The following is a 24881-nucleotide window of genomic DNA, read 5'->3' on the forward strand; positions in this document are numbered from 1 at the left end:
ATTTTTTTTTTAAAAGTTCGTTATTTCTATATTGAATCAATTTCGGAGTTAAAGCCCATGGAATTTTTTCCTCATCAGTAGAAAATACGATAAGAAATAAATGAAATACTTATACGCACCCATAGAAAGAAGCAGAAGCAAAAGTCATGTGTACACATAAGTACCCCAGTTATATCTTTATATATAAAAGAAAGGTTGTGTGTCTGTCTACTCCGATTTAGATTCCTAACTACTCCCACATTGTGCGGTGCAATGTAACCAAAAGCGGGTATCTTATAGTCGTGATTCATATCGAGCCCTTCTGGGTATTAGTGCGCGTCTACGATGAGTCTACGATTTTAAAAATATTTACCATCAGTTTTTTTTCCATTTTAATGCATTTTTTCGCTATTATGTTAAGGAGTAACTCTCTAAAAAATGTCTACGATGATTCAACGATTAAAAAAAAAAAATTACCATAATTTTTTTTTTTCATTTTTAATGCATTCTTTTGCTATTTTTTGGCTATAACTCTCTAAAAATGCTTATATAGTTATTTCCCTTACAAACCCGAGCAACGCCGGGTGGCGATACTGCTAGTCTAAATATAAAATCCTTTAACTAGCCTCAGCACACGTGTGAACTATTCCAAACCACAGCTTATAGTGGTTACCAGTCCCTAAGAGAATGATGATAAATCTACTATTAATATAGGATGTTCGTGTGTTTACGTCTCCGTAACTTAGCGGTTCGGCAGAAGAGTTAGATAGGATAGGCACTAAGCTTACAAAGAATAAGTCCAGGGTTCGATTTTTTCGACTAAAAGGCGGTGCTCTAGCAAGGCGTCAGTTAAATAACAGAAACAATAAAAGAACAAATGATATATGTATATATATGTGTGTATATATATATATGTATATTATATATATATATATATATATATATATATATATATAGCTATATATATATATCTATATATATATATATATATAATATCTATATACATATATATATACATAATATATACTATATACATACGAGCACACAAGATCGATAATGAAGAGATCGAAGTGATTGATGATTTCATTTTTCTTGGCTCCAAAATAAATCGAGATGGTGACTGGACTCCAGAAATAAGACGGCGGATAGTACTAGGCAGAGAGGCAATGGTCAGCATTAGCAGGGTCTGGAAGAGTAGAGACATCAGACACGCTACCAAATGCAGATTGGTGAATGCAATTGTCTTCCCAATAGCAACATATGGATGCGAGACCTGTACATTAAAGAAAGCTGACCAGAAGAGAATTAATGCATTCGAGCTTTAGTGTTGGAGAAGACTTTTACGGATTCCATGGACAGCGAGGCTCACCAATGGAGAAGTTCTTAAGCAGATAAGGCAGAAACTGTCGCTAGAAGCTAGGATCACCAAGCATAGATTGGCATATTTCGGTCATGTTATGCGGAGAAAATCCCTGGAGAAGGACATCATGCTCGGAATGGTCAGTGGCAGGAGAGGAAGAGGCCGACCAAGAACCCGCTGGCTTGACACCATCAAGAGTGATACCGGAATGGACATAGCCAATCTGAAAGAAGCGGCCCAGGATAGAACTGACTTGAGGACACTGATCCAACGAGTGACCGAGAGTCGACTTCGACTGAGCGGATAGATAGATAGATATATACTTACATTCATATATATATATATATATATATTTATATATATATATATAATATATATATATATATATATATATATATATGTTTATATATATGTATATACATACATACATACATACATACATACATACATACATACATACATACATTCATACATACATACATACATACATACATACATACATACATACATACATACATATAAATATATATATATATATATACAGAGAGAGAGAGAGAGGACAGAACTTCCATACATTTGCCGTCTACCAGTTTAACTCACATATGTCGTGCAGAAGTTGCCTAAATTGCTGCGTTGTGAGACTGATCTAGAAACCACGTGGTTGCAAAAGAAGCCACGCCTATGCCTTTATAAAGAGCTATGGGAACGAGCACTAAAAACGTGTTGGTCCTCATAGCTCTTTTGAAGCCTACAGGATTTGTGTTACAGAAATGATTGCGACGCGTTTATATATTAAATACATGGCATTGTACTGGCTTTGAGTGCATTTACCCACAAAAATGTACTTATAGAGAGCTGCTTTCCTTATATGGATAGACTGACCGAAATGTTGTCAGCTAACACGTATTAGATACTAAACGCAGGTATTTTCAGGTAAACATAAGTATTGGTGGGTAAACATAGTCTGATTTACAGATGAGGATATGTATATGATTTTTTCACAGTTAGACGTTGTTGAAAGATGATTTTATAAAAGACTAGCAGAATTGCCCTGAATTGCTTGAAAGTACTGTTAATGATTGCACTGAATTATGATGATTATTCAGGCAAATATTGATATAAGTTTACGGCGAATGAATGTATTTGTAAGTGTATAGAAAGCCGTGTAAAGGGGTTCCTACCCCCTCGTAAAATGGTGTAAGATAGAGATTACATCGGTAGAAAGAAAAGAGGCCTTGAGAGGTTTGTTATACGATGGTTTGTAGGATGTGTAACATTCTAGGGTTTCTTCTTAAGAAATCGGATTTTTTTACGACGTGGCTTCAGGCAGAGATTATTTTGGTACCAACGTAAGGGACTGAGACAGAGAGAGAGAGACTGGAAGGAGGTTTTATTAGATTGTGATCTTGCACAACTTTATAATGAACATTGATTACTATAGCAGAAACGAAAGAGATCTTGACGAGGTGTCACGTAATGGTTGATCGGCAGCCTTTTAATTAAAATGTGAGACATTGTAAGTTTTCTTCTCAAGGAACTTTATTACAACATAACCTCAAACGCATGTGCTTGTCTACGGAGAATGCAGCAACTCAGATGTGAGTAGAAGGTTAGTTAGATGTCAACATTTTGAGTTTTATAATGGGTCAAAAGATCATCCTACCCATAGTATTTGAGGTTTCTTTAAGAGGAAATCCAGTTTTTTTTTTAATATTTTATATTTGGGTTTGGTGAAACACTTGCAGTTTCCATGAAAGGCTATTGGGGATGTTTGTTGCTTTTAGAATTAGTTTTAAGATACTAATCTGTAAAATGAATATTAAATAAGTTTTGAACATCTCTATTCGTGGAAAATGATCAAGCTACTGCACAATAGCCTAAGGATGTAGTTTATTTAGGGATTTCCGTAACTAGATAACTACAGTAAAGAAAGGAATCGATGAGATGATCAAATTCTATACATCTGAGTTGAGAGGATATGACTGGTGACTCCATAAACAAGCAGCGTTGGTTGAATCAGTATAGTATGCACAGTTTTGTTACAATGAATTATTTTAAATACTAAATGTAACACATATAAAAACAAAATATGCATGAAAGAAGAAAATATGTGTGGTGCGTATATATGTATATATATATATATATATATATATATATATATATATATATATATATAATATATATATATATTATGTATATGTATTTATATATATATATGTATATATATATACAGATAGACAGATAGAAAGATAGATAGATAGATAGATAGATAGATAGATAGATAGATAGATAGATAGATAGATAGATAGATAGATAGATAGATAGATAGATAGATAAAACTTTAAGGGAAAAGCATATTTAAGTCAAAGGAATATCAGTTTAAAAAAGTCGTATCAAAGTATACACTGTAAACGTTTGTTCTGGTAAAAAAAAAAAGAACACCTGTATACAAATTTTTAAGGTAAACATTTAGTGCCTGAAGTTATTCGACCGTAATCAGTGATCACTTAGCCAAACACAATTGTAGATTTCACAAACTTTATTACTGATGTGTAAATGTTTAACAATAATTTTCCATTTCTTTCTATCATTTCAGAATCCAGGGAAAAGTTCAAAATGGAGTATTGAGTGATCTGTTAGAATCACTTTCAAAACTTGAGAAATGCTGGACATAAAAGAGCAACAGGCTGGTTGTTGGTAGAATAAGAAGGATTGTTTCTTCCTATGGATGGGATACACGATCATTTTTTTTTCTATATTTCAAAGTATATGTAGAGATAAACGTTTAATAATTTAATGAGAACAGGAGACAAATTCAGTGACATGTTGCTGCACACAAATGTATTCCAGCCATTTTTATCAATGGAAAGTATCTGATGGTAAATCGGGTCAATAAAAGTTAACCGAGAATGAAACAACAAAACCAACGACGATGACAACATTATTTGTACGTTTTCAGATTATTTTTTCGTACGACGATTACCACGACAAATAAAAGTGTCTTTAAAACTCTTTCTGAAATTATCAGAGACCAGCGCATAGAGGAGAGGGTTTAAACCACTGTTTGCATAATAAAGTAAATAACATATTGGAGAAAATAGACTTCCAAGAGATTGCGTGTCTGCCCACAAGTATAAACAAGATCTGATATGATAGGGAAGAGCTAATACAGCGAATGAACCAATTATCATTACAAGAAGAATGATGACTTTTCTTCGGGCTTGGATCGCTTTCTGTGTAGTAACTCGTGGATAATTCTTTTGATGATGCTGTTCAGGGCATATCTGACTCGAAATATTGTTGTGCCTTAAAGTTTCTTTAACAAGAGTCACTCTTTGAAGGCTGTTTCTGTTACTTATGTGTCCTTTCATCGATGAACCAGCGCTATTTAGACTGTCTATTGAGTAAATATCGGTGTTACTCCCACAATCGGTTTCACCTTCGCATTCCGACATGCATTCACTTTCTAAATAGGGTTCTCTGTTTGATAAAGTTACTTTGCATTTATCTCTATCCAAAGAAATATCTTTATAACCAGAACACACAAATTCTTTATTTTGATTGTCGTACTTTCTGTCGTTCATTTCTCTGCAGGAATGAGAATAATAGTTTTGATTCTCTTTTTGGTTTGAAGAACCACTTTTTCCGCTAACACATTTTCTGTAAGTCTGAGAACTAGTATTCAAAACAAAGTTTTTAGAACTGCTGCTTTGCCAAAGTACAGCAGCAATTTTGACGTACATGAATGTAAGCACTGATAATGGAATAGTGTACCAAATGACAAGGTTAGCTAGGACATACGCATTGGTGTTGATACTGTCAGAACGTATGTAGCAATAAGTGTTGTTGCCAATAACAAATGTGTCATAGTCCACAAGTTGAGGAGAGTTATAGATAATTAAGAATAACCAGATAATTGCTTGCAAGATCTTCAGCCGTCTAAATGTGAACATCTGCTTGGCCTTCAAAGGATACAGTACAGCTATGTATCGTTCCACTGAAATTACTGTAAGAAGCAATACAGGCACCGTCAAACTCATGTAGTGAACAAAGTAGTACAATTTACACATTACCTGCAAAAAGAAAAGAACAAAATTAGCACACGTATATACGCAAATGCGTACACTCACACATGTACGCACGCTTACATACATATACACACACATACATATACAAATATACATATATATATATATATATATATATATATATATATATATATATATATATATATATATATATATACCGGAGTAAACACATAAATGTGAAACAAGGTGGAAAAAAGAGTACTCAAATACCAGTGGTAGAGTAATATGCTTTATTTAAAGCAGCAGAAAATTCAACAAAACCTGTTACTCTGAGTTTCACGTTGCCGTTCGTCGGACAGTTTTTGCTAGCAAAAAAAAGCCTTATTTATCATATATTGATGAGCGTAAATACTGAAATTTATTTTTTATTTCAGGGTGGAGGTACATAGAGTTAATTTAAGCAGAAGTTCCAGTCATACGATCTAGTATGTCCACTTAAGAAGCCAAGAGGCAACGCATTGCAGATTTGCTTCGTGGCGGGGGTTGCTATTAGACGTATTGTTCAGACTGTCGAGGCTTCTGTGAGCACTGTCTACAAAGTTAAGAACCGAATGTTCGATATGGGAAGCATCAAGAGAAAGCAAGGAAGTGGAAGCATAAATAAAAAAAAATGGGATAATGCATTTCTTAAATATCTCAAGGCCAAAATTTCGAAAGACCCAACAACATCCATGAAAGTTGCTCCAAAGACCACCAGAAACGCTGTACACACTGATTTACATTTGTGGGTCATACGTGAGGACCCCGAGACACCTATGGACCCATTTACAAAAACGATGACGGAAAAAACGGACAATATTACACAAATATGAATACAATGAAAATATAATTTAATAAATAATAACAGGACATAACAACAGTTGTCTTTCGACTACGGACGAATTGAATTAAGCTGGCGCGTGTGGAAATGAAGCATTACGGATGAGATACAAACATTTCATTGTATTTATATTTGTCCGTTTTTTCCGTCCTTGTTTTTGTATACATTCGATGCTTTCTTCCAAGGAATCTAATGCTCTTAGCTTAGTTTTTACTTGGGGCTGGCCAGATTAGAGGAATCTGAAGAATAATCAGCCGAAATTGCGAGGATAATCTGGTTCTTGACTGAAGATATAAAACTTTGAATGACCCGTCCTTGTTTATTTGTATCGTCTATCTGGATGTTTTGTTGTCCCTTTTTGTATCATCTAGTTTTGCGTTCTGGTCCCATTTTGCATTATATATTTATATATGTAGATTTCTTTATTGCCAACAAGTGGCTAAACATAGAGGGGACAAACAAGGACAAACAAACGGATTAAGTCGATTACATCGACCCCAGTGCCAAACTGGTACTTTATTTATCGACCACGAAAGGATGAATGGCGAAGTCGACCTTGGCGGAATTTGAACTCAGAACGTAACGACAGACGAAATACCGTTAAGCATTTCGCCCGGCGTGTTAACGTTTCTGCCGGCTCACCGCATCTCGCCTGCGTCTCTCCAACTGGATGTTATTTCTCTGTAGAGACGGGTTTTTTTTAATACTGGGACATCCTCCATACAGTGGATGCCACCAAGTCGACGGAGCCTGCGTTGCCTGAGCAGAATGAACATGGTTGGGAAACCGGCACATATGTTATGTATCAGGGACGTGCCGCTTAGGCAGGCGACGTAGACAGTGCCTACTTTGAATAAAATAGATCAATAGTAACATTTTCCTGTTATGGCAAAATATGCACCTAATTCAATAAAATTATGGAGTCTACTCTGATTACTATGCATAAAATGCAAATTATTTTATTCTTTTGTAGATTAGGTAGGCATAACTCTCTCCTGCCTTTCAATCTCAGTATTGAAGCTACGCATAGAACTGCTGTAGTACACATGCTGCGTACATTCCTACAACAACGGTTTCTTTACGCGCTATAAAGGCCCGAAGTAAATCTGCCTACAACTCAGTCGCAGGTGTATGTTTCGCTTAATTTCTTGTGTTTTAATACATAAACGTCACCAACTGCCTACTCCGAGTAATTACTGACGGCATGTGCCTGGCATGTATGTATATATGCATATATATATATATATATGCATATATATATATATATATATATGTGTGTGTGTGTGTGTGTGTGTGTGTGGAGGCGCAATGGCCCATGGTTAGGGCAGCGGACTCCCGGTCAGAGGATCGCGGTTTCGATTCCCAGACTGGGCGTTGTGCGTGTTTATTGAGCGAAAACACCTAAGGCTCTACGAGGCTCCGGCAGTGGGGGGTGGCGACCCCTGTTGTACTCTTTCGCCCCAGTTTTCTCTCACTCTTTCTTCCTGTTTTTTTAGTAACGCTGCGATGGACTGGCGTCCCGTCCAGCTGGGGGGAACACATACGCCATGGAAACCGGGAAACCGGACCATGAGCTTGGCTAGGCTTCAAAAGGGGGCACACAAATAATAAATAAATAAATTTATATATATTTGTTTTGCAAGATTTTTGATCTGAAATCGTGTGTAGAAACATATTATTGTATTTAGGAATGGTCATTTTGCCAGTTTAGCCAATAAGAACACAGGGGTATGACGAAAGAACTCTGGCCGAAATAAGATTAAGATTAATGTAAAAAAATAAATAACACTGAAGCAAAGTAACACCAAATATATAGTGCGTGTGTTTTTATTGGCTAAACTGGCAAAATGACCATTCCGAAATACAACAATATATATATACATACATACGTACTTACATTCATACAAGCATACATACATACATACATACATACATACATACATACATACATACATACATACATACATACATACATAAAGACTAAGCTGGCAGAAACATGGGAGTCACTGTCAATACTGTTCTTGTTAAAGAGTAATAAATATTTACTCTATGGAGTTTAATGTAAAATTGTTTGTATTATATCTTGACATAAAAACAAACACAATACTTAATATATCTCACTACCCCGCCTCCCCAACTCCCTGTATCTATTTATCTATATATCAAACTGTTTATAAGCCTGTCTGCCTGTGTTTGTGCCTGTATGTATTATGTATGTATGTAGGTTAATATGTACGGGGATTTGTACACAAATGAAAATATGATAAAACTTAATATAAGTAATTGGGTTCAATCTCCTTCGTCGTTAAACCATTTTACGCATCCCTTTGAGAATCTTCGTCGAGTAACCTCTAAAATATTTAGGGAGAAAGTGAAAGCTTCTTTGATCTGAAATCCACGTGCTAATTCAATTTCTTTTTAGGTTGTTTATAAACGGCGCCACATAGGAATCAAATGAGATCTTTCCCATTTTTGTACTGATTTCTTGAAAAAAAATCTGCATTATTGATTTCTTTCTCCTTTCCATGTTTAAACAAATATTAAATTATAACTGTGGAGAATTGTATTTATTTATCATTCCAGCATTATTCATGATGTTTCCTTTATTTTAATAATAATAATAATAATAATAATAATAATAATAATAATGATAATAATAATAATAATAATAATAATAATAATAATAATAATAATAATAATAAACTGTTCTCAGTATTTAAGGAAGCTGACAAATACAAACAAGAAATCATACCACCTAACAAATATGTTAGATGAAGACGAAGAAACAACAAAATCTATAAAACAAATGAAATCCAAACTAAAGCTAGAACAGCAAAGAACCATGATAAAACGATGGCAAGAAAAGCCCCTTCATGGTAAATACTGGACTAAACTAAATGCAAAAAAAATAGACAAAGAAAAATCCCAGCAACGATTGAGAAGCTCAGGACTCAACGCAGAGACAGAGGGATTTTTAATTGCTGCATAAGACCAAAGCCTCCCCACCAGAAATTACCAAAAACATGTAATGAAAAGAAATATAACAAGTAACTGTAGAATATGTGGAGATGGACAAGAAACAATAAATCATATTATCTCTGGCTGCCCAGTCCTGGCTAAGAAGGAAAATATTCACAGACATGACAGAGTTGAAACCTACATACACTGGAAGCTATGCCAACATTATGGAATAACAGCAGAAAAAAGATGGTATAGGCACACACCAGAAAAGGTCATAGAAAACGAGAAAGCAATCATATTCTGGGATATGCCGATACACACAGATAGAGAAATTAAGGCCAACAGACCAGATATAGTTGTCAGAGATCATGAAGAAAAAAAATGCTTTCTAATTGATGTATCAATACCGGCAGATTACAACGTGTCTCTAAAAGAAATGGAGAAACTTTCAAAATACAAAGACCTGGAAATAGAGGTAACCAGAATGTGGAATCTAAAACCAGAAACAATCCTTATCATAGTAGGTGCATTAGGCATGATCAAAAAATATTCAGACAAATACGTAACAAAAACACCAGGACTTACAAACACATATAACATACAGAAAATTGCACTACTAGGCACTGCACACATCCTACGCAGAACACTTTCCATACAATAACCATCAGAGCATCACAACAAATCACAGCACATACCCAAGGCACACAGAGCTGGGCTCGGTAGTGAAGTGAAAGCACGCTATAGCAATAAAACTATTGAATAATAATAATAATAATAATAATAATAATAATAATAATAATAATAATAATAATAATAATAATAATAATAATGATAATGATAATGATGATGATGATGATGATGATGATGATGATAATAATGATAATATTAATGATGATAATGATAATAATAATAATGATAATGATAATAACAACAACAGCAACAACAACAACAACAACAATAATAATAATAATAATAATAATAATAATAATAATAATAATAATAATAATAGGGTTTCATTTAAAGTAATCCTTTTAGTTTCAGGCCTAATACATGCGCAAGAAATGATCACAAAAGGGAATTCTGATGTAAAAATAGTGGCAAATGGCTCACTTTCATGCACTTCAAAATCACTCCACACATACACACACACGCACACGAACACACACAGATACACGTGTGTAAATATATTTATTATTTAACATATATGCATAATATGTGTTTGTGTATATACATATATATCTATATATGGCTGTGTGGTAAGTAGCTTGCTAACCAACCACATGGTTACGGGTTCAGTCCCACTGCGTGGGATCTTGGACAAGTGTCTTCTGCTATAGCCCCGGGCCGACCAATGCCTTGTGAGTGGATTGGTAGACGGAAACTGAAAGAAGCCTGTCGTATATATATATATATATATATATATATATATATATATATATATATATATATATATATATATATATATATATATATATATATATATATATATATATATATATATGTATGTGTGTGTTTGTGTGTCTGTGTTTGTCCCCCTAGCATTGCTTGACAACCGATGCTGGTGTGTTTACGTCCCCGTCACTTAGCGGTTCGGCCAAAGAGACCGATAGAATAAGTACTGGGCTTACAAAGAATAAGTCCCGGGGTCGATTTGCTCGACTAAAGGCGGTGCTCCAGCATGTCCACAGTCAAATGACTGAAACAAGTAAAAGAGTATGTAAATCCACTCTCACCACCTCCATTCACTACAAACACACACTCTCACTCATATCTCAACTTTTCCACCTCCCACCCTAAACACACCAAGCTCTCCGTCCCCTATTCCCAATTCCTCCGTCTCTGCAGTGACGACCATGACTTTGAGAATCAGTCTCAACTCATGGCTCGCCACTTCATGCTACGTGGATATCCCATCAGCACTATCCACACTGCCCTTACCAGAGCACGTTCCGTGGACTGTGCATCTGCTTTCTCTCCCGCATCCGCCCTGCTGTCTCCTGTCTCCCGTTTCCCCTCATCTACCACTCTACCACCCTACCTCTCCAACACAGCATTCTCCGAGCCTTACGGCGACTCAAGTCCGACCCCTCCACTTCGCACATCTTCCCTAACCGACCCCTCTTCTCTTTCAAACGAACCCACAACTTTCGTTTTGGGATAACCACTACTTTATTATCTCGCCTTCTTCCTAGGTCTCTTGTGTGACCCCTCTGTCCAGCATTCGCCATGATTCATCGCTAGCCACTACACATTCTTTATTTTCTCTCCCTGTTTCTTACTATGTTCCTTTCTGCGTAGGCTTGAAACGTTAAAGACTATTTCACTTCCCGAGCGTTAAACTAATACATCTGTTTGCTGTCTACACCACACCTGTCTTTTGTTTTTTGTGAATTCACCCTATATATATATATATATATATATATATATATATATATATATATATATATATATATATATATATATATATATATATATATATATATATATATATGTATATACACATTTATATATATATATGTGTGTGTGTGTGTGTGTGTGTGTGTGTGTGCATGTCTATACATATAACTAAAAATTTATCCCGTCCGGAGATTGAACGTGCAAAGAAAGATTTAATAAAATTATTTAAAAATAATAATTTAAATATAGTGTTTGAAATAAATCATACGATACCTAATTGTTTTAGACATCACTCTTAATCTTAAAACTAATATTCGACATCCATATAGAAAATCAAACCAAAACAAACCTTTCAGGACCTAAACGTTCTTTCAAATCACCCTAGATCAACCCTCTATCGTATTTTAACTACTATCTCAACTGGAATCTGAAACTGATCGGTGAACGAGGAGATATTCAGCACCCATGCACGGTAATATAACCAAGCCCTAAAGTTAAGTATTTTTAAAAAGGAATATTTTACATCCTTGATACAATTCTAAAGACCAAAATTTCAAATATCTTGAACTGGCTTACAATCTAGTAATACGAACCTCAGTTTAGATAAACCAATTAAACATATCAAAAAAACACTGAATGAACGAGGCCCGAATTAATAACGTGGCATTTAGGAATTAGTAAATATAAGCCCTACATCCCCAACCGATCTAATCAGACCAATTTCTCAAAATCTAGAAAATTATATGGTTCGCCCCGCCCTCCTCTCTTCGGGTCAAATTTTTACCCAAATTATTTTTTAAGATATTGAAGGAAAACTTTCCTAAAAATCATAAATATCATCCTATTTTTAATAAATTCTCTGTAAAATTGTCATACTCAACTACTTGGAATTTAGGTTCGATCATAGATCTAAACTCAGCTTTAAGAAATCTACCCACACAAATCTTTATAATGAACTCTATAACTTCAAAACTGACACTGGCTCTAACGTAAATATTACGCCAGGGTAACCCCGGATAGTCGGGGGTAACTTAACCTCTAGTAATCGGAAAATTAATACCGATGCGGGAGGGGTGGGGGACATGTAATTGTCGAATTAAGGAGTCGTGTCCTCTAGCCGAAAACTGTTTACGTAATAACGTAGTATATAGGTGTTCTATGGAAATCCCTGCTACAAATAGGGTAAGAGTTTATATAGGAAGCACTGTAGACTTTAAACTTCGATATAGGTCTCATTTGAATTCTTTTGCTAACATAAAAATATCGATCTTCCACAACGCTAGCTTCCTCTATACAAGAACTTTAAATTGCTAGAAGTTGACGATTGAAACATAAATATTATGCGCAGGGAAAGAATCATCAAGTAAGAGGTTTTGGACGCAAGGGTTCTTGAGTAACGCTAGAAAGAGGAGAGACAGGCGGCATTTCATCTACGGATCAGAGGTTTGCGTGTTGCCGACTTTGCCTTTCATCCTTTCGGGGTCGATAAATTAAGTACCAGTTGCGTACTGGGGTCACTCTAATCGACTGGTCCCCTCCCCCAAAATTTCGAGCCTTGTGCCTAGAGTAGAAAAGAATATGTGCATCTTAGATCATGAGCAGGAGTAGTGGGAGAGCATAGTCATGCGCTGAGAGGGATTTTTTGGGGTTTGGATAAATGTAACAAAAGCAAAGTTTGAAGGAAATATTAGCCATTTTTCATACTTTCTTGGGGTAACGAGCAGGAAATGACAGTTACCACTCCGTCACGAAACCTTATTACACAGTGTAATAAAACAACCGAAAAGATTGCTTGAATCAAACACAAGATAATTTTGCGCATCAATTTATTATCAGTCAAACTGATAATATAATGTCCTACGTTTATCCGAACAAGGGTATACTTAAATACGTTTAATATATTGGCATTTTACCTGATTTAAAATATTTATTTCTAAGAAATGAATGGATTGCCTCGCAGACACCCATAAAATTATTAATCATCTTACAAACAATAACTCTGAGCACCTTTTCAAACTCCACCTGTCTAACACCCGTGGACATGTTTACAAAGTCAGAAAACAGCACAGCTCCCATGACTTTCGGAAACATTTTTTCATGCTAAGAGTTGCTGAAGCAAGGAACTGACTGCCGGCATCAGTTGTTAGTTGTCGAAGCATTGCATCCTTCAAAACTTCCATGCTTCCTGAGATTCGCCAACACTACACCTGATTTTCTCCCCTCCATACACATGCAAGCATGTATCTGATTCATACACTGGTCACTTTGCAGACATTTGTACCTTACTGCATATGCTTTATACGCATTTTTGACAAGTTGTGGTGCACCTGAGCACTGTATACAATAATTTCCTTATTATTATTATTATTATTATTATTATTATTATTATGATTATATTACATCCAGGTCCACTATTCATTAAGAATTCTCTTGGACAGATGGAAGCTTGGTTGCTAATGAGAATGATTAATATGGCTAGAGCTATAGTACAACTGAAGTACACAATATGATAAATGGTTATTATTCATCTGCACACAGCAACAGTAATTATCAGGCGGTTATATCAGCAAAGAAGGTTAATCACATAGTAATTAACAAATTACTTGCTCACACCATATTGCTGCAACCGCTTAAAACTAAATTATAATGCCTACACTAAACTAATGCTTTAGGGAGAGTTTATAAATAAAATAAATGCGTCCTTTTAAAGCCTAGCCAGGCTCATGAGCCCGATTTCCCGGTTTCTTTGGCGTATGTGTTCCCCATCTGGATGGGACGCCAGTCCATCGCAGCGTTACTCATTTTTGCCAGCTGAGTGGACTGCAGCAACGTGTTTTGTTCAAGAACACAACGCCTTGCCCGGTCCAGGAATCGAAACCACAATCTTACGATTATGATGATGACACCCTAACCACTAAGACACGCGCCTCCACAAGGGAGAGTTTAAGGCATCAAAATTAAAAGGTAAATGAAGATCGCTATTGATAATTCTCATCAAAGACAGGGTATAGAGGCCTATTGAAAGGTGGAAAGCGTTGGAGAATGAATCTAATCTTTGGCGAATTTAATACAGTGAGGACGGTTAAACTACGGACATATATCGTTCATAGTGAAATTTTCGTGGTTGTGTGGTAAGCAACTTGCTTACCAGCCACATGGTTCCGGGTTCAGTCCAACTGCGTGGCACCTTGGCTAAGTGTCTTCTACTATAGCCTCGGGCCGACTAAAGCCCTGTGAGTGGATTTGGTTGACGGAAACTGAAAGAAGCCCGTCGTATATATATATATATATGTGTGTGTGTGTGTGTGTGTGTGTGTGTGTGTGTGTGTGTGTTTGTGTATTTGAGTTCGTCCCCACCAACATCACTTGACAATAGATCTTGGTGTATTTACATCCCCGTAACATAGCCTTTTACACCCCTATCACCGTTAGCAGTTGCTGTAAACATTACAGTAGTCTACCGTAAGATTTATAAATTACCCCAGTTCTCGCTGACACTACCCCACTTTATGTTGTCATTGTCTGCAATGGTCATTGACTGCAAGGGTCAGCAAAAGGTCATGTTCACATTCAAGTCCACCTGAACTTTTTTTAAATGGATGTTCATGTTATTGGAATGATGGTGTTTTGCGTTAACTAATGGAAAAAAATACGGATTGAATACAAACCTTTCCAAGATGCCAAACAGGTGAAAAATATGTCGACAAGTTTGGGAAGATGCAAAAGACCCCAACGCAAAAATCTGCCACTGCAAGATTTGCCAGGAAGAAATTGGTACGGGTTCTCATTCGTGCATTTTTCACAATGATGTAAAGGACCAAAGAATTACCTGCAAAACGATGAAAAAAATTTGATTAGTTTATAAATTAATTATATTAGAAATATCAATTAATACATGCACCCCATTGAAATAATTGAAGTGATATTTTTTTAATTATTTGTACATCATATGTATTTTTAATTGTTTATTTTTTTTTAGAAGATTATAGCATTATCAGCAGAATTTTTAAAAACTCATACACTACCGTCAGAAATTAATTAGCACCCTTGATTTGCTCTTCACTCAAGGTATGTGCTGTCACCTAGTGGCCATATCTCGAACTATTGCTTTGTTGCGAGTTCACTGTTGCGCAGAACGATGACGTAACTTTGTTTGCAGAGCAGTTTGAGAATCTACAGCCTTATGATGTTGACATAGCAGTGCAACAACAACTTGGAGTGCGGATGCAGACAAATCTTCCTTTGTTTAATAGATATAGGTAGCGCCTCGCAAGGACCGAAATCACACCATACTAAGTTTTCTCATCGCGTAAGACGTTTTGAACAGCTCATAGGTTAATTGATTTAACCTATTTAATGTAGAAATTTGAGAAGTGCTAATTAATTTCTGACGCAAGTGTATGTACGCTTCATATGTCATGCTAACCCTTGCCATCACTAAAGATCTCCCTTGAAAGAATATCTTCAGCGTAACAACAACAGCATCTCAAAAACTGATCTTTTTCTTTAGTGCCAGAAAAATACTTTCCTAACAACGTTTTACAAAACACAGTCAAGACCAGCTAGTTTGTACTGCGCTCTCTCTCTCTCTCTTTCTCTCTCTTTCTCTCTCTCTTTCTCTCTCTCTCTTTCTCTCTCTCTCTTTCTCTCTCTCTCTCTCTTTCTTTCCCCCCCTCTCTCTCTCTCACACACACACACACAAAAGTAAGGTAATTCATATGTGCAACATGAAGTCTCTCACTAACTCCAAACTCGTCCCAATAAACTCATCCTTTCTCTGTCTTTGTGCCTTTTCTACAAAATATCAAATTGGTGTGTGTGTGTGTGTGTATGTTTGTGTGTGTGTGTGTATGTTTGTGTGTGTGTGTGTGTGTGTGTGTAACTGAATGTTCCGTCGACTTTCTTTTTCTGTTTTTAGTTTAGAGTTAATTTCAACCTGCTACCAACTTAGTCGCAAGGTTATAAAAAGGTATGAAGTAAACCATCTTGTTTTGTTGAGTATCCTTTAAATGTTGCAGGCTTCTATTGCCCCAGGTATCGCGATCATTTCTAGAGTATCTGTTAAGGAGCTGCAATTCCTCCCTAAGAACCTAATTTCAGCCTTTCTTAACTTCAAGCTGAATGGTAGGTTGGATAGTGGAGGCGCAATGGCCCAGTGGTTAGGGCAGCGGACTTGCGGTCATAGGATCGCCGTTTCGATTCCCAGACCGGGCGTTGTGAGTGTTTATTGAGCGAAAACACCTAAAGCTCCACGAGGATCCGGCAGGGGATGGTGGTGATCCCTGCTGTACTCTTTCACCACAACTTTCTCTCACTCTTACTTCCTGTTTCTGTTGTACCTATATTTCAAAGGGCCGGCCTTGTCACTCTCTGTGTCACGCTGAATATCCCCGAGAACTACGTTAAGAGTACACGTGTCTGTGGAGTGCTCAGCCACTTACACGTTAATTTCACGAGCAGGCTGTTCCGTTGATTTTTAGTCGAGCAAATCGACCCAAGGACCTATTCTTTGTAAGCCTAGTACTTATTTTTCGGTCTCTTTTGCCGAAACACTAAGTTACGGGGACGTAAACACACCAAGATCGATTGTCAAGTGAAGTTGGTGGGGACAAACTCAAATACACAAACACACACACACACACACACACACACACACACACATATATATATATATATATATATATATATATATATACGACGGGCTTCTTTCAGTTTCCGTCAACCAAATCCACTCACAGGGCTTTAGTCGGCCCGAGGCTATAGTAGAAGACACTTACCCAAGGTGCCACGCAGTGGGACTGAACCCGGAGCCATGTGGTTGTTAAGCAAGTCACTTACCACACAACCACGAAAATTTCACCATGAACGATATATGTCCGTAGTTTAACCTTCCTCACTGTATTAAATTCGCCAAAGATTAGATTCATTCTCCAACGCTTTCCACCTCTCAATAGGCCTCAGTACCCTGTCTTTGATGAGAATTATCAATAGCGCTTTTCATTTACCTTTTAATTTTGATGCCTTAAACTCTCCCTTGTGGAGGCGCGTGGCTTAGTGGTTAGGGTGTCAGCATCATAATCGTAAGATTGTGGTTTCGATTCCTGGACCGGGCGAGGCATTGTGTTCTTGAGCAAAACACTTCATTTCACGTTGCTCCAGTCCACTCAGCTGGCAAAAATGAGTAACGCTGCGATGGACTGGCGTCCCATCCAGCTGGGGAACACATACGCCATAGAAACCGGGAAATCAGGCCCATGAGCCTGGCTAGGCTTTAAAAGGGCGCATTTATTTTATTTATAAACTCTCCCTAAAGCATTAGTTTAGTGTAGGCATTATAATTTAGTTTTAAGCGGTTGCAGCAATATGGTGTGAGCAAGTAATTTGTTAATTACTATGTGATTAACCTTCTTTGCTGATATAACCGCCTGATAATTACTGTTGCTGTGTGCAGGTGAATAATAACCATTTATCATATTGTGTACTTCAGTTGTACTATAGCTCTAGCCATATTAATCATTCTCATTAGCAAAAGATTATAATATCCTTTTCCCAATTATTTTGAGTTTATGAATAAGATTAGTGATATAAATCATGACTTTTGTCTATCTTAGCTATACTTGAGCGCTAGTCGTCTTAATGTTTCTCATTAGCAAAAGATGAGATTTTTTTATCTGAAATTATCAAAAGTACTAATATAAATTTATACGTTGCAATTCCTACTATGGGTAAACTAAAAACTCAAACATTTTTTCTATGCTACTGATGTATAGAAAAAAAGAGGAAAGGAGTCTCCTGATACAAGGACTCGTTGTTTGTTGACCACTCCTTAAAGACATACTCTGTTTCCACCCCCAGTCAATAGCACAAAGCAGTCATAAATGGTTGTTATTGTCAGATTATTATAATCTCAACATTAGCTGCATCTTCGCATACAGAAATATCATCTCTTTTCACGATTTGCACTCATTTACAAGCGCAAACACACACAAACACACAATTCTCATATATAACAATATTGGTTTCAACGTACCATTCAAGATAAAAATTATTGTAAAACAAATTCAAAATCGAAGGATTAATTTCTTTCCACTAAATATGTAACCTTGTACCTCGGATTGAAACGATTATCTTCTATTGTCCTCGACAATTTACTGTTAATGTATATAATTAATATGCATTGTTCCACAATTTTGCCTTCCTTTTTCTCCTTGTCATTCTTTATTTACTTAAATGTGTTTTAATATAGAACCAAATCAGAATTGATTTAGTTTCCATTGTTTGGTTACGACTGCAGTTGACTTATACCAGAAGTTTTGATAGAGTAAGACCTACAATACATTAGTCTAATGTATCTAAGCAACCTACACTAAAACTTACTTTTGTGGTAGATACAATGGATGTAAATGCTTGTTAAAATACCTAAGATTTATCCATTATAAAATAATTACAGCTCGGTTAGATCTCAAATTAAGAAACAGGTAGTCTTCTAAAAGATTTTAAAAAATATATATATATGGATATATATGTGTGTGTGAATATGCATATATATACATATATATGGATATGCATATATATATATATATATATATGTGTGTGTGTGTGTGTGTGTGTGTATAGACAGACGCACACACACACATGTATGTGTAAATACATATATTTACATATAGACATACACACACATATATATAACTATAAATACATACATATTTATATCCATATGCATATATATATATATATATATATATATATATATATATATATATATATATATATATATATATATATATATATAGATAGATAGATAGATAGATAGATAGATAGATATATAGATATATTTATCTATAAATATATATGTGTGTGTCTGTGCGTATGCATATATACAACATTATATGTATAAATGTCAGAAGCTTGCTATTTTCTCTCTCTTTACCTTCTTATATATATATATATATATATATATATATATATATATATATATATATATATATATATATATATATAGATATATACATATATATACATATATACACACACACACATATGTATATATACTTTTGGTATATTATGATGATATCTAAATACGCAATCAATCACAGTATTATTCTAGAAAAGATTCAATTAGTACAGTTTATATTCGAGCATACAAATATAGATATCATGGATTTTCATGTACGAAACAATATCCTCTCAAAAACCGGTTGGTGAGCTATCCTTCTTTTTCTTTGCTTTTTTTTATCTCTTTTTAATGTTATTTTTGTTTTCCTGTGAGGAAGTATCTATTGTTGAAGTTATTTGCATTGTTAACAAAACATCAAATTATCTGCCATCTGACAGTAGTAATTAATATTTCTAAAGAGAGATTTTACTGCAGGCACATATCGATTTTTGGTACCAAGTAAGATTTCGATTTGCAAAAGATAAGTTTATTGAAGTCTATATTGTTGTTGCTGTTGTTTTTGTTTAGCCCTGAGAGATCTGTCCTGAACCAGCCGACCTATGATGAAAAGCCTTGCTACAATGATAATCAAGCCCTATATTTTTGCGATATATTTCTTCTGCACTACATGATTCCAACCGTTATTATACCTCCCTCTCTTTACAGTCCTCTCCCTCTCCCTCTCTATACACTCCTCTCCCTCTCTATACACTCCTCTCCCTCTCTATACACTCCTCTCCCTCTCTATCTCCTCTCTACATATCTCTTTCTTATACCACCCTCAATCCCTCTGTCCCTTTATCCCCTTTTCTAGCTCTCACTCTCCCCTCTCTCTCATTCTCCCTCATTAGACAAGCAGGTGGAATTTGAGGGAAGCATTTCTATCGTTTTTATCAAGTTGTAAGACTACCCAGAAGTCTCCGTGTTGGTGTGACTTTAGCCCTTAAAAGGGCGGAAAAGGGTTGAAGGAATATGTTCCAAAAACACAAGAAAGATATCACTTTTTCTTAAGAGTAATTTTCATCTAGGTACAAGAGTGGCTGTGCGGTAAGTAGCTTGCTTACCAACCACATGTTTCCGGGGTCATTCCCACTGCGTGGCACCTTGGGCAAGTGTCTTCTACTATAGCCTCGGGCTGACCAAAACCTTGTGAGTTGATTTGGTAGACGGAAACTGAAAGAAGCCTGTCGTATATATGTACATATATATATATATGTGTGTGTGTATATGTTTGTCTATCTGTGTTTGTCCCCCCCCCAACATTGCTTGACAACCGATGCTGGTGTGTTTACGTCTCCATAATTTAGTGATTCGGCAAAAGAGACCGATGGAATAAGTACAAGGCTTCCAAAGAATAAGTCTTGGAGCCGATTTGCTCGACTAAAGGCGGTGCTCCAGCATGGCCGCATTCAAATGACTGAAACAAATAAAAGAGACTAAAAGAAAAGAGAGTATACTTATTTTCACTTTAGATAAGTACAAAATCTATAATAATTGTTAGTCTGTCGCTTATTAAAATTTAGTGTCATTAATGAAAAGCCCTGCAGAATATTCACTTTACTTTCTTTTGATGATGGCGATATCTACGTGAAAATTTTGAAACGTCATTTGATGATGTCTGCCATTAAAGCATATTAAGAGTTAAAACATATTTTTTTCAATCATGACAGAGTAAAGATACTTGTGACCCCTGAGGCAATATACAATAATATCTGAGGAAGCATTAAACATTGTCACAGATTTAAATATAGTTTCATTCTCAGCGGTGTCTATTGAATAGTTCAACGTAGCATATTGCTCCTTCATTTTTCCATAAAATATTTTTTTATCATGATTCATTGCTTGCCGCAGAACAGCGAGAATCCCAACTTAGATCAAATAAAATGATAACATATTTATTCATTCTTAATATGTTCGTTATTTTCCAGAACGTATTAAATATGAATAGATACTTTTAACTATGAATAAGCATTGTTTAGATATTCGCTGTGCTGCTTGTACCCAATAGATTATTATTTGTTCGGGCGACAACAGTATGTATAAAAAATATAATTATCTTCTGTTGATTCCTATAAACGAACGCTTGTGCTATTGTCAGATACATCAGACCAGCGGGATAACGTTGACTGATTAGACACACAAGATCGAAACACCTTGACGTCTGAAACCTTTACACCGGTGAATCACGTGTTATGATCACCTGTCGGATAAGGAGAGAAAATATTCGCCGAAGATGAAAAACAACAGCGATCAAATATTCACATTCAAATTTGCTAGCACGTATTTAAAATGTATAGATACGTTCTTTTTTTTACTATCTTAAAGTCATAAGGTAAGGTTGCACCTACAACCCGTCGCAGAGCCTCCAAGATCTGTGGGGTGGAGAGAAGATATCCTTAACTTGAAGGACTGGCAAGAGAGTAGACTCCGCTAAAAAACATACAAGGTACCAGGAAGTGGCGTTAAAGCGGTGACGTCTTAGTTGTAACTTAAGATTCTAACTTAATTAGACTAGGAAATTTAAGAAAATATTATAAAAAGAATGACCACTTTTTTTTTCCACTCTCCACACATGCACACATATTTACAATTAAAACAATTATGTACCAGGAACTTTATGCTAAAAATAACAAAGTTCTAAGATCGATTTGAAAAACTAATGAACTCCGCCTATCAAAGAATAAAATAGCTGAATGATTACACAGATAATAAACCCTTTTATCTTTTACTGGTTTCAATCATTGAACAGCGGCCATGCAAGGATAACGCCTTGAAGGTTTTAGACGAACAGATAGACCCCCCCCCCCTAGTGCTAATTTTAAAAGTTTGATGCTTACTCTATCTGTTGAAACGCTAAGTTACAGGGACGTAAACAAACCAACACCAGTTGTCAAGCAGTGGTAGAAGATTAACACTAACTCGAAGACAGATACATGTGGCGGGAATCTTCACAGTGTCTGTCTCACCAAATTCACTCATAAATTCACTTACAGTAAAAGACATTTGTCCAATGTGCCGCACAGTGAGACTGAACCCGAAACCAAATGGTTGGAAAGTGAGCACAACAAGCAATCGAATTATAAAAATGGTAAACACTTACCAAATACACAGCACATGAATATCACAGAGTACAAAAAGCAAAATGTTACTTTGATATGTATTTTGTTGAACGGGTTTATAAACGTGCCCAAACTGTAACCAACTGTACCATTAAGAGTATTATTCAATTCGTCAATAACCACTGTTGAATTAAGCTGGTTTTCCATTGTAATATATATGAAATATAATTATTATTCATTAAGGTATTTAATGCTGTTATTTCATTTCAAACTTCCCGCTGCCTTGTTGTATGTTTATATTTCCAGCAAGATTGCACACTTTTTGCACGTCGATATTAAGCATAGAGTTTGAATTTTAGCTGGAAAATAGGAAAATTAAATAAGGAAATTTAGGATCATATCAAAACAATTAGTGCAACATACATCTTTATATATAAAAGTGAAGTTGTGTGTCTGTCTCCTACGATTTAGATTCCTAACTACTCCCACATTTTGCGGTGCAGTTTAACCAAAACCGGGTATCTTATAATCGTGACTCATATCGAGCCCTTCTGGATATTAGCGCGCGTCTACGATGAGTCTACGATTTAAAAAAAATTTACCATCGTTTTTTCCATTTTAATGCATTCTTTTCGCTATTATATAAGGAAAGTAACTCTCTAAAAATGTCTACGATGAGTCAACGATTTAAAAAAAAATTTACCATAATTTGTTTCCATTTTTAATGCATTTTTTTTTGCTATTTTTTGGCTATAACTCTCTAAAAATGCCTATATAGTTATTTCCCTTACAAACCCGAGCAACGCCGAGCGATACTGCTAGTTACATATATATCTTTTGCAAAGTATTTTTCCGCCTGTATACAAATCTATAGAGAAACGAATAAAACAAAAGCATATTATACTAGTATATTATAAACCACAACACAAAAATATAACCGTATTATAATCTTCATTCTTATCATTACTTTAACCTGTTTCAGTTGGAAATAGTGGCCACGCTGAGCCACAGTCACTGCTGCTATATAGATGTTTATGTGGAGGCGCAATGGCCCAGTGGTTAGGGCAGCGGACTCGCGGTCATAGGATCGCGGTTTTGATTCCCAGACCGGGCGTTGTGAGTGTTTATTGAGCGAAAACACATAAAGCTCCACGAGGCTCCGGCAGGGGATGGTGGTGATCCCTGCTGTACTCTTTCACCACAACTTTCTCTCACTCTTACTTCCTGTTTCTGTTGTACCTGTATTTCAAAGGGCCGGCCTTGTCACTCTCTGTGTCACGCTGAATATCCCCGAGAACTACGTTAAGGGTACACGTGTCTGTGGAGTGCTCAGCCACTTACACGTTAATTACACGAGCAGGCTGTTCCGTTGATTCGGATCAACAGGAACCCTCGTCGTCGTAACCGACGGAGTGCTTCCTATAGATGTTTATAAAATCACAGCGAGATTTAACATATATGATGATCTCAAAAGAAAGTGTGAGAAATATAATAGTAAAAATAAAAATAAAGGAAATTTTGGTTGAAATAAACTAAAACCTATGTATATCTGAACTGCAGACAGAAGAACATTTTGTGAGAATCAACAAGTATGAAGAAGGCACGACGAGAACTCACCATGTATTGGGCATTGAAAATCATATTAGAAGAAATTATGATTAATGATTCCGTATGATCTTTAAACCATTCCTGTCTCTTTTTGTAGAAAAACATCATTTATTTTTAAACTGAAAAAAAAAAAAACACTAATGATTTAATAATTATTTTTTAAACAAAACCAAAATATAGAATATGAAGTAAAAATTTATAATAGAAACAGTTATGAAAATTTCGAGTAACAATATAAAAAATAAAATATTTCTAAAGTCTGACTGCAAAGTTAATCACATCTGGCTTCTCTTAATCAATTATTTCAATTAACACTACATGTATGATCAGGAAAAAAGTGATAGAATGTCCATACATGAAAACCAAATTTGGCTTCAATTCTATGTATCTGTCGGCGAAACACTTTGTATAGCACACAATATCATAGTTGAATTATCTGGAAATAAATTTGCTTTATGGTGTATCAAAATATTATCACGTACTTTCAGTTATATTAGCGAGTATAATTTCTTTAAAAATTTTTAATTACGTTTATGTTGTTTAGTTCGAATTCGATATTGCTTTAACATAAGAATACTTTTTCAAAAGTAAACAGGATCAACAAGCAGAAAATTATGAAGGACAGCACGTAGCTTAGTTGCTTAGTTAAGAAATGATTAAAATTAAATTTGCT

General features: G+C 35.6%; 1 protein-coding gene across 1 annotated transcript; it reads right to left on the minus strand.

Moving 5' to 3' along the window:
* Window positions 1–4082: 4082 nt before the first annotated feature.
* LOC115216562 (trissin receptor-like) lies at window positions 4083–24327 on the minus strand. The gene is made up of 4 exons (XM_029786027.2): window positions 24218–24327; window positions 22642–22959; window positions 15274–15434; window positions 4083–5412 (listed from the first exon to the last, which is right to left on the minus strand). Exons 2-4 carry the CDS (start codon window positions 22805–22807, stop codon window positions 4300–4302), a joined length of 1440 nt encoding a protein of 479 aa, XP_029641887.1. The 5' UTR covers window positions 22808–22959; window positions 24218–24327; the 3' UTR covers window positions 4083–4299.
* Window positions 24328–24881: the final 554 nt, after the last annotated feature.

This window comes from Octopus sinensis, linkage group LG10 (genome assembly GCF_006345805.1).
Source record: "Octopus sinensis linkage group LG10, ASM634580v1, whole genome shotgun sequence".
NCBI classification, from domain to species: Eukaryota; Metazoa; Mollusca; class Cephalopoda; order Octopoda; family Octopodidae; genus Octopus; species Octopus sinensis.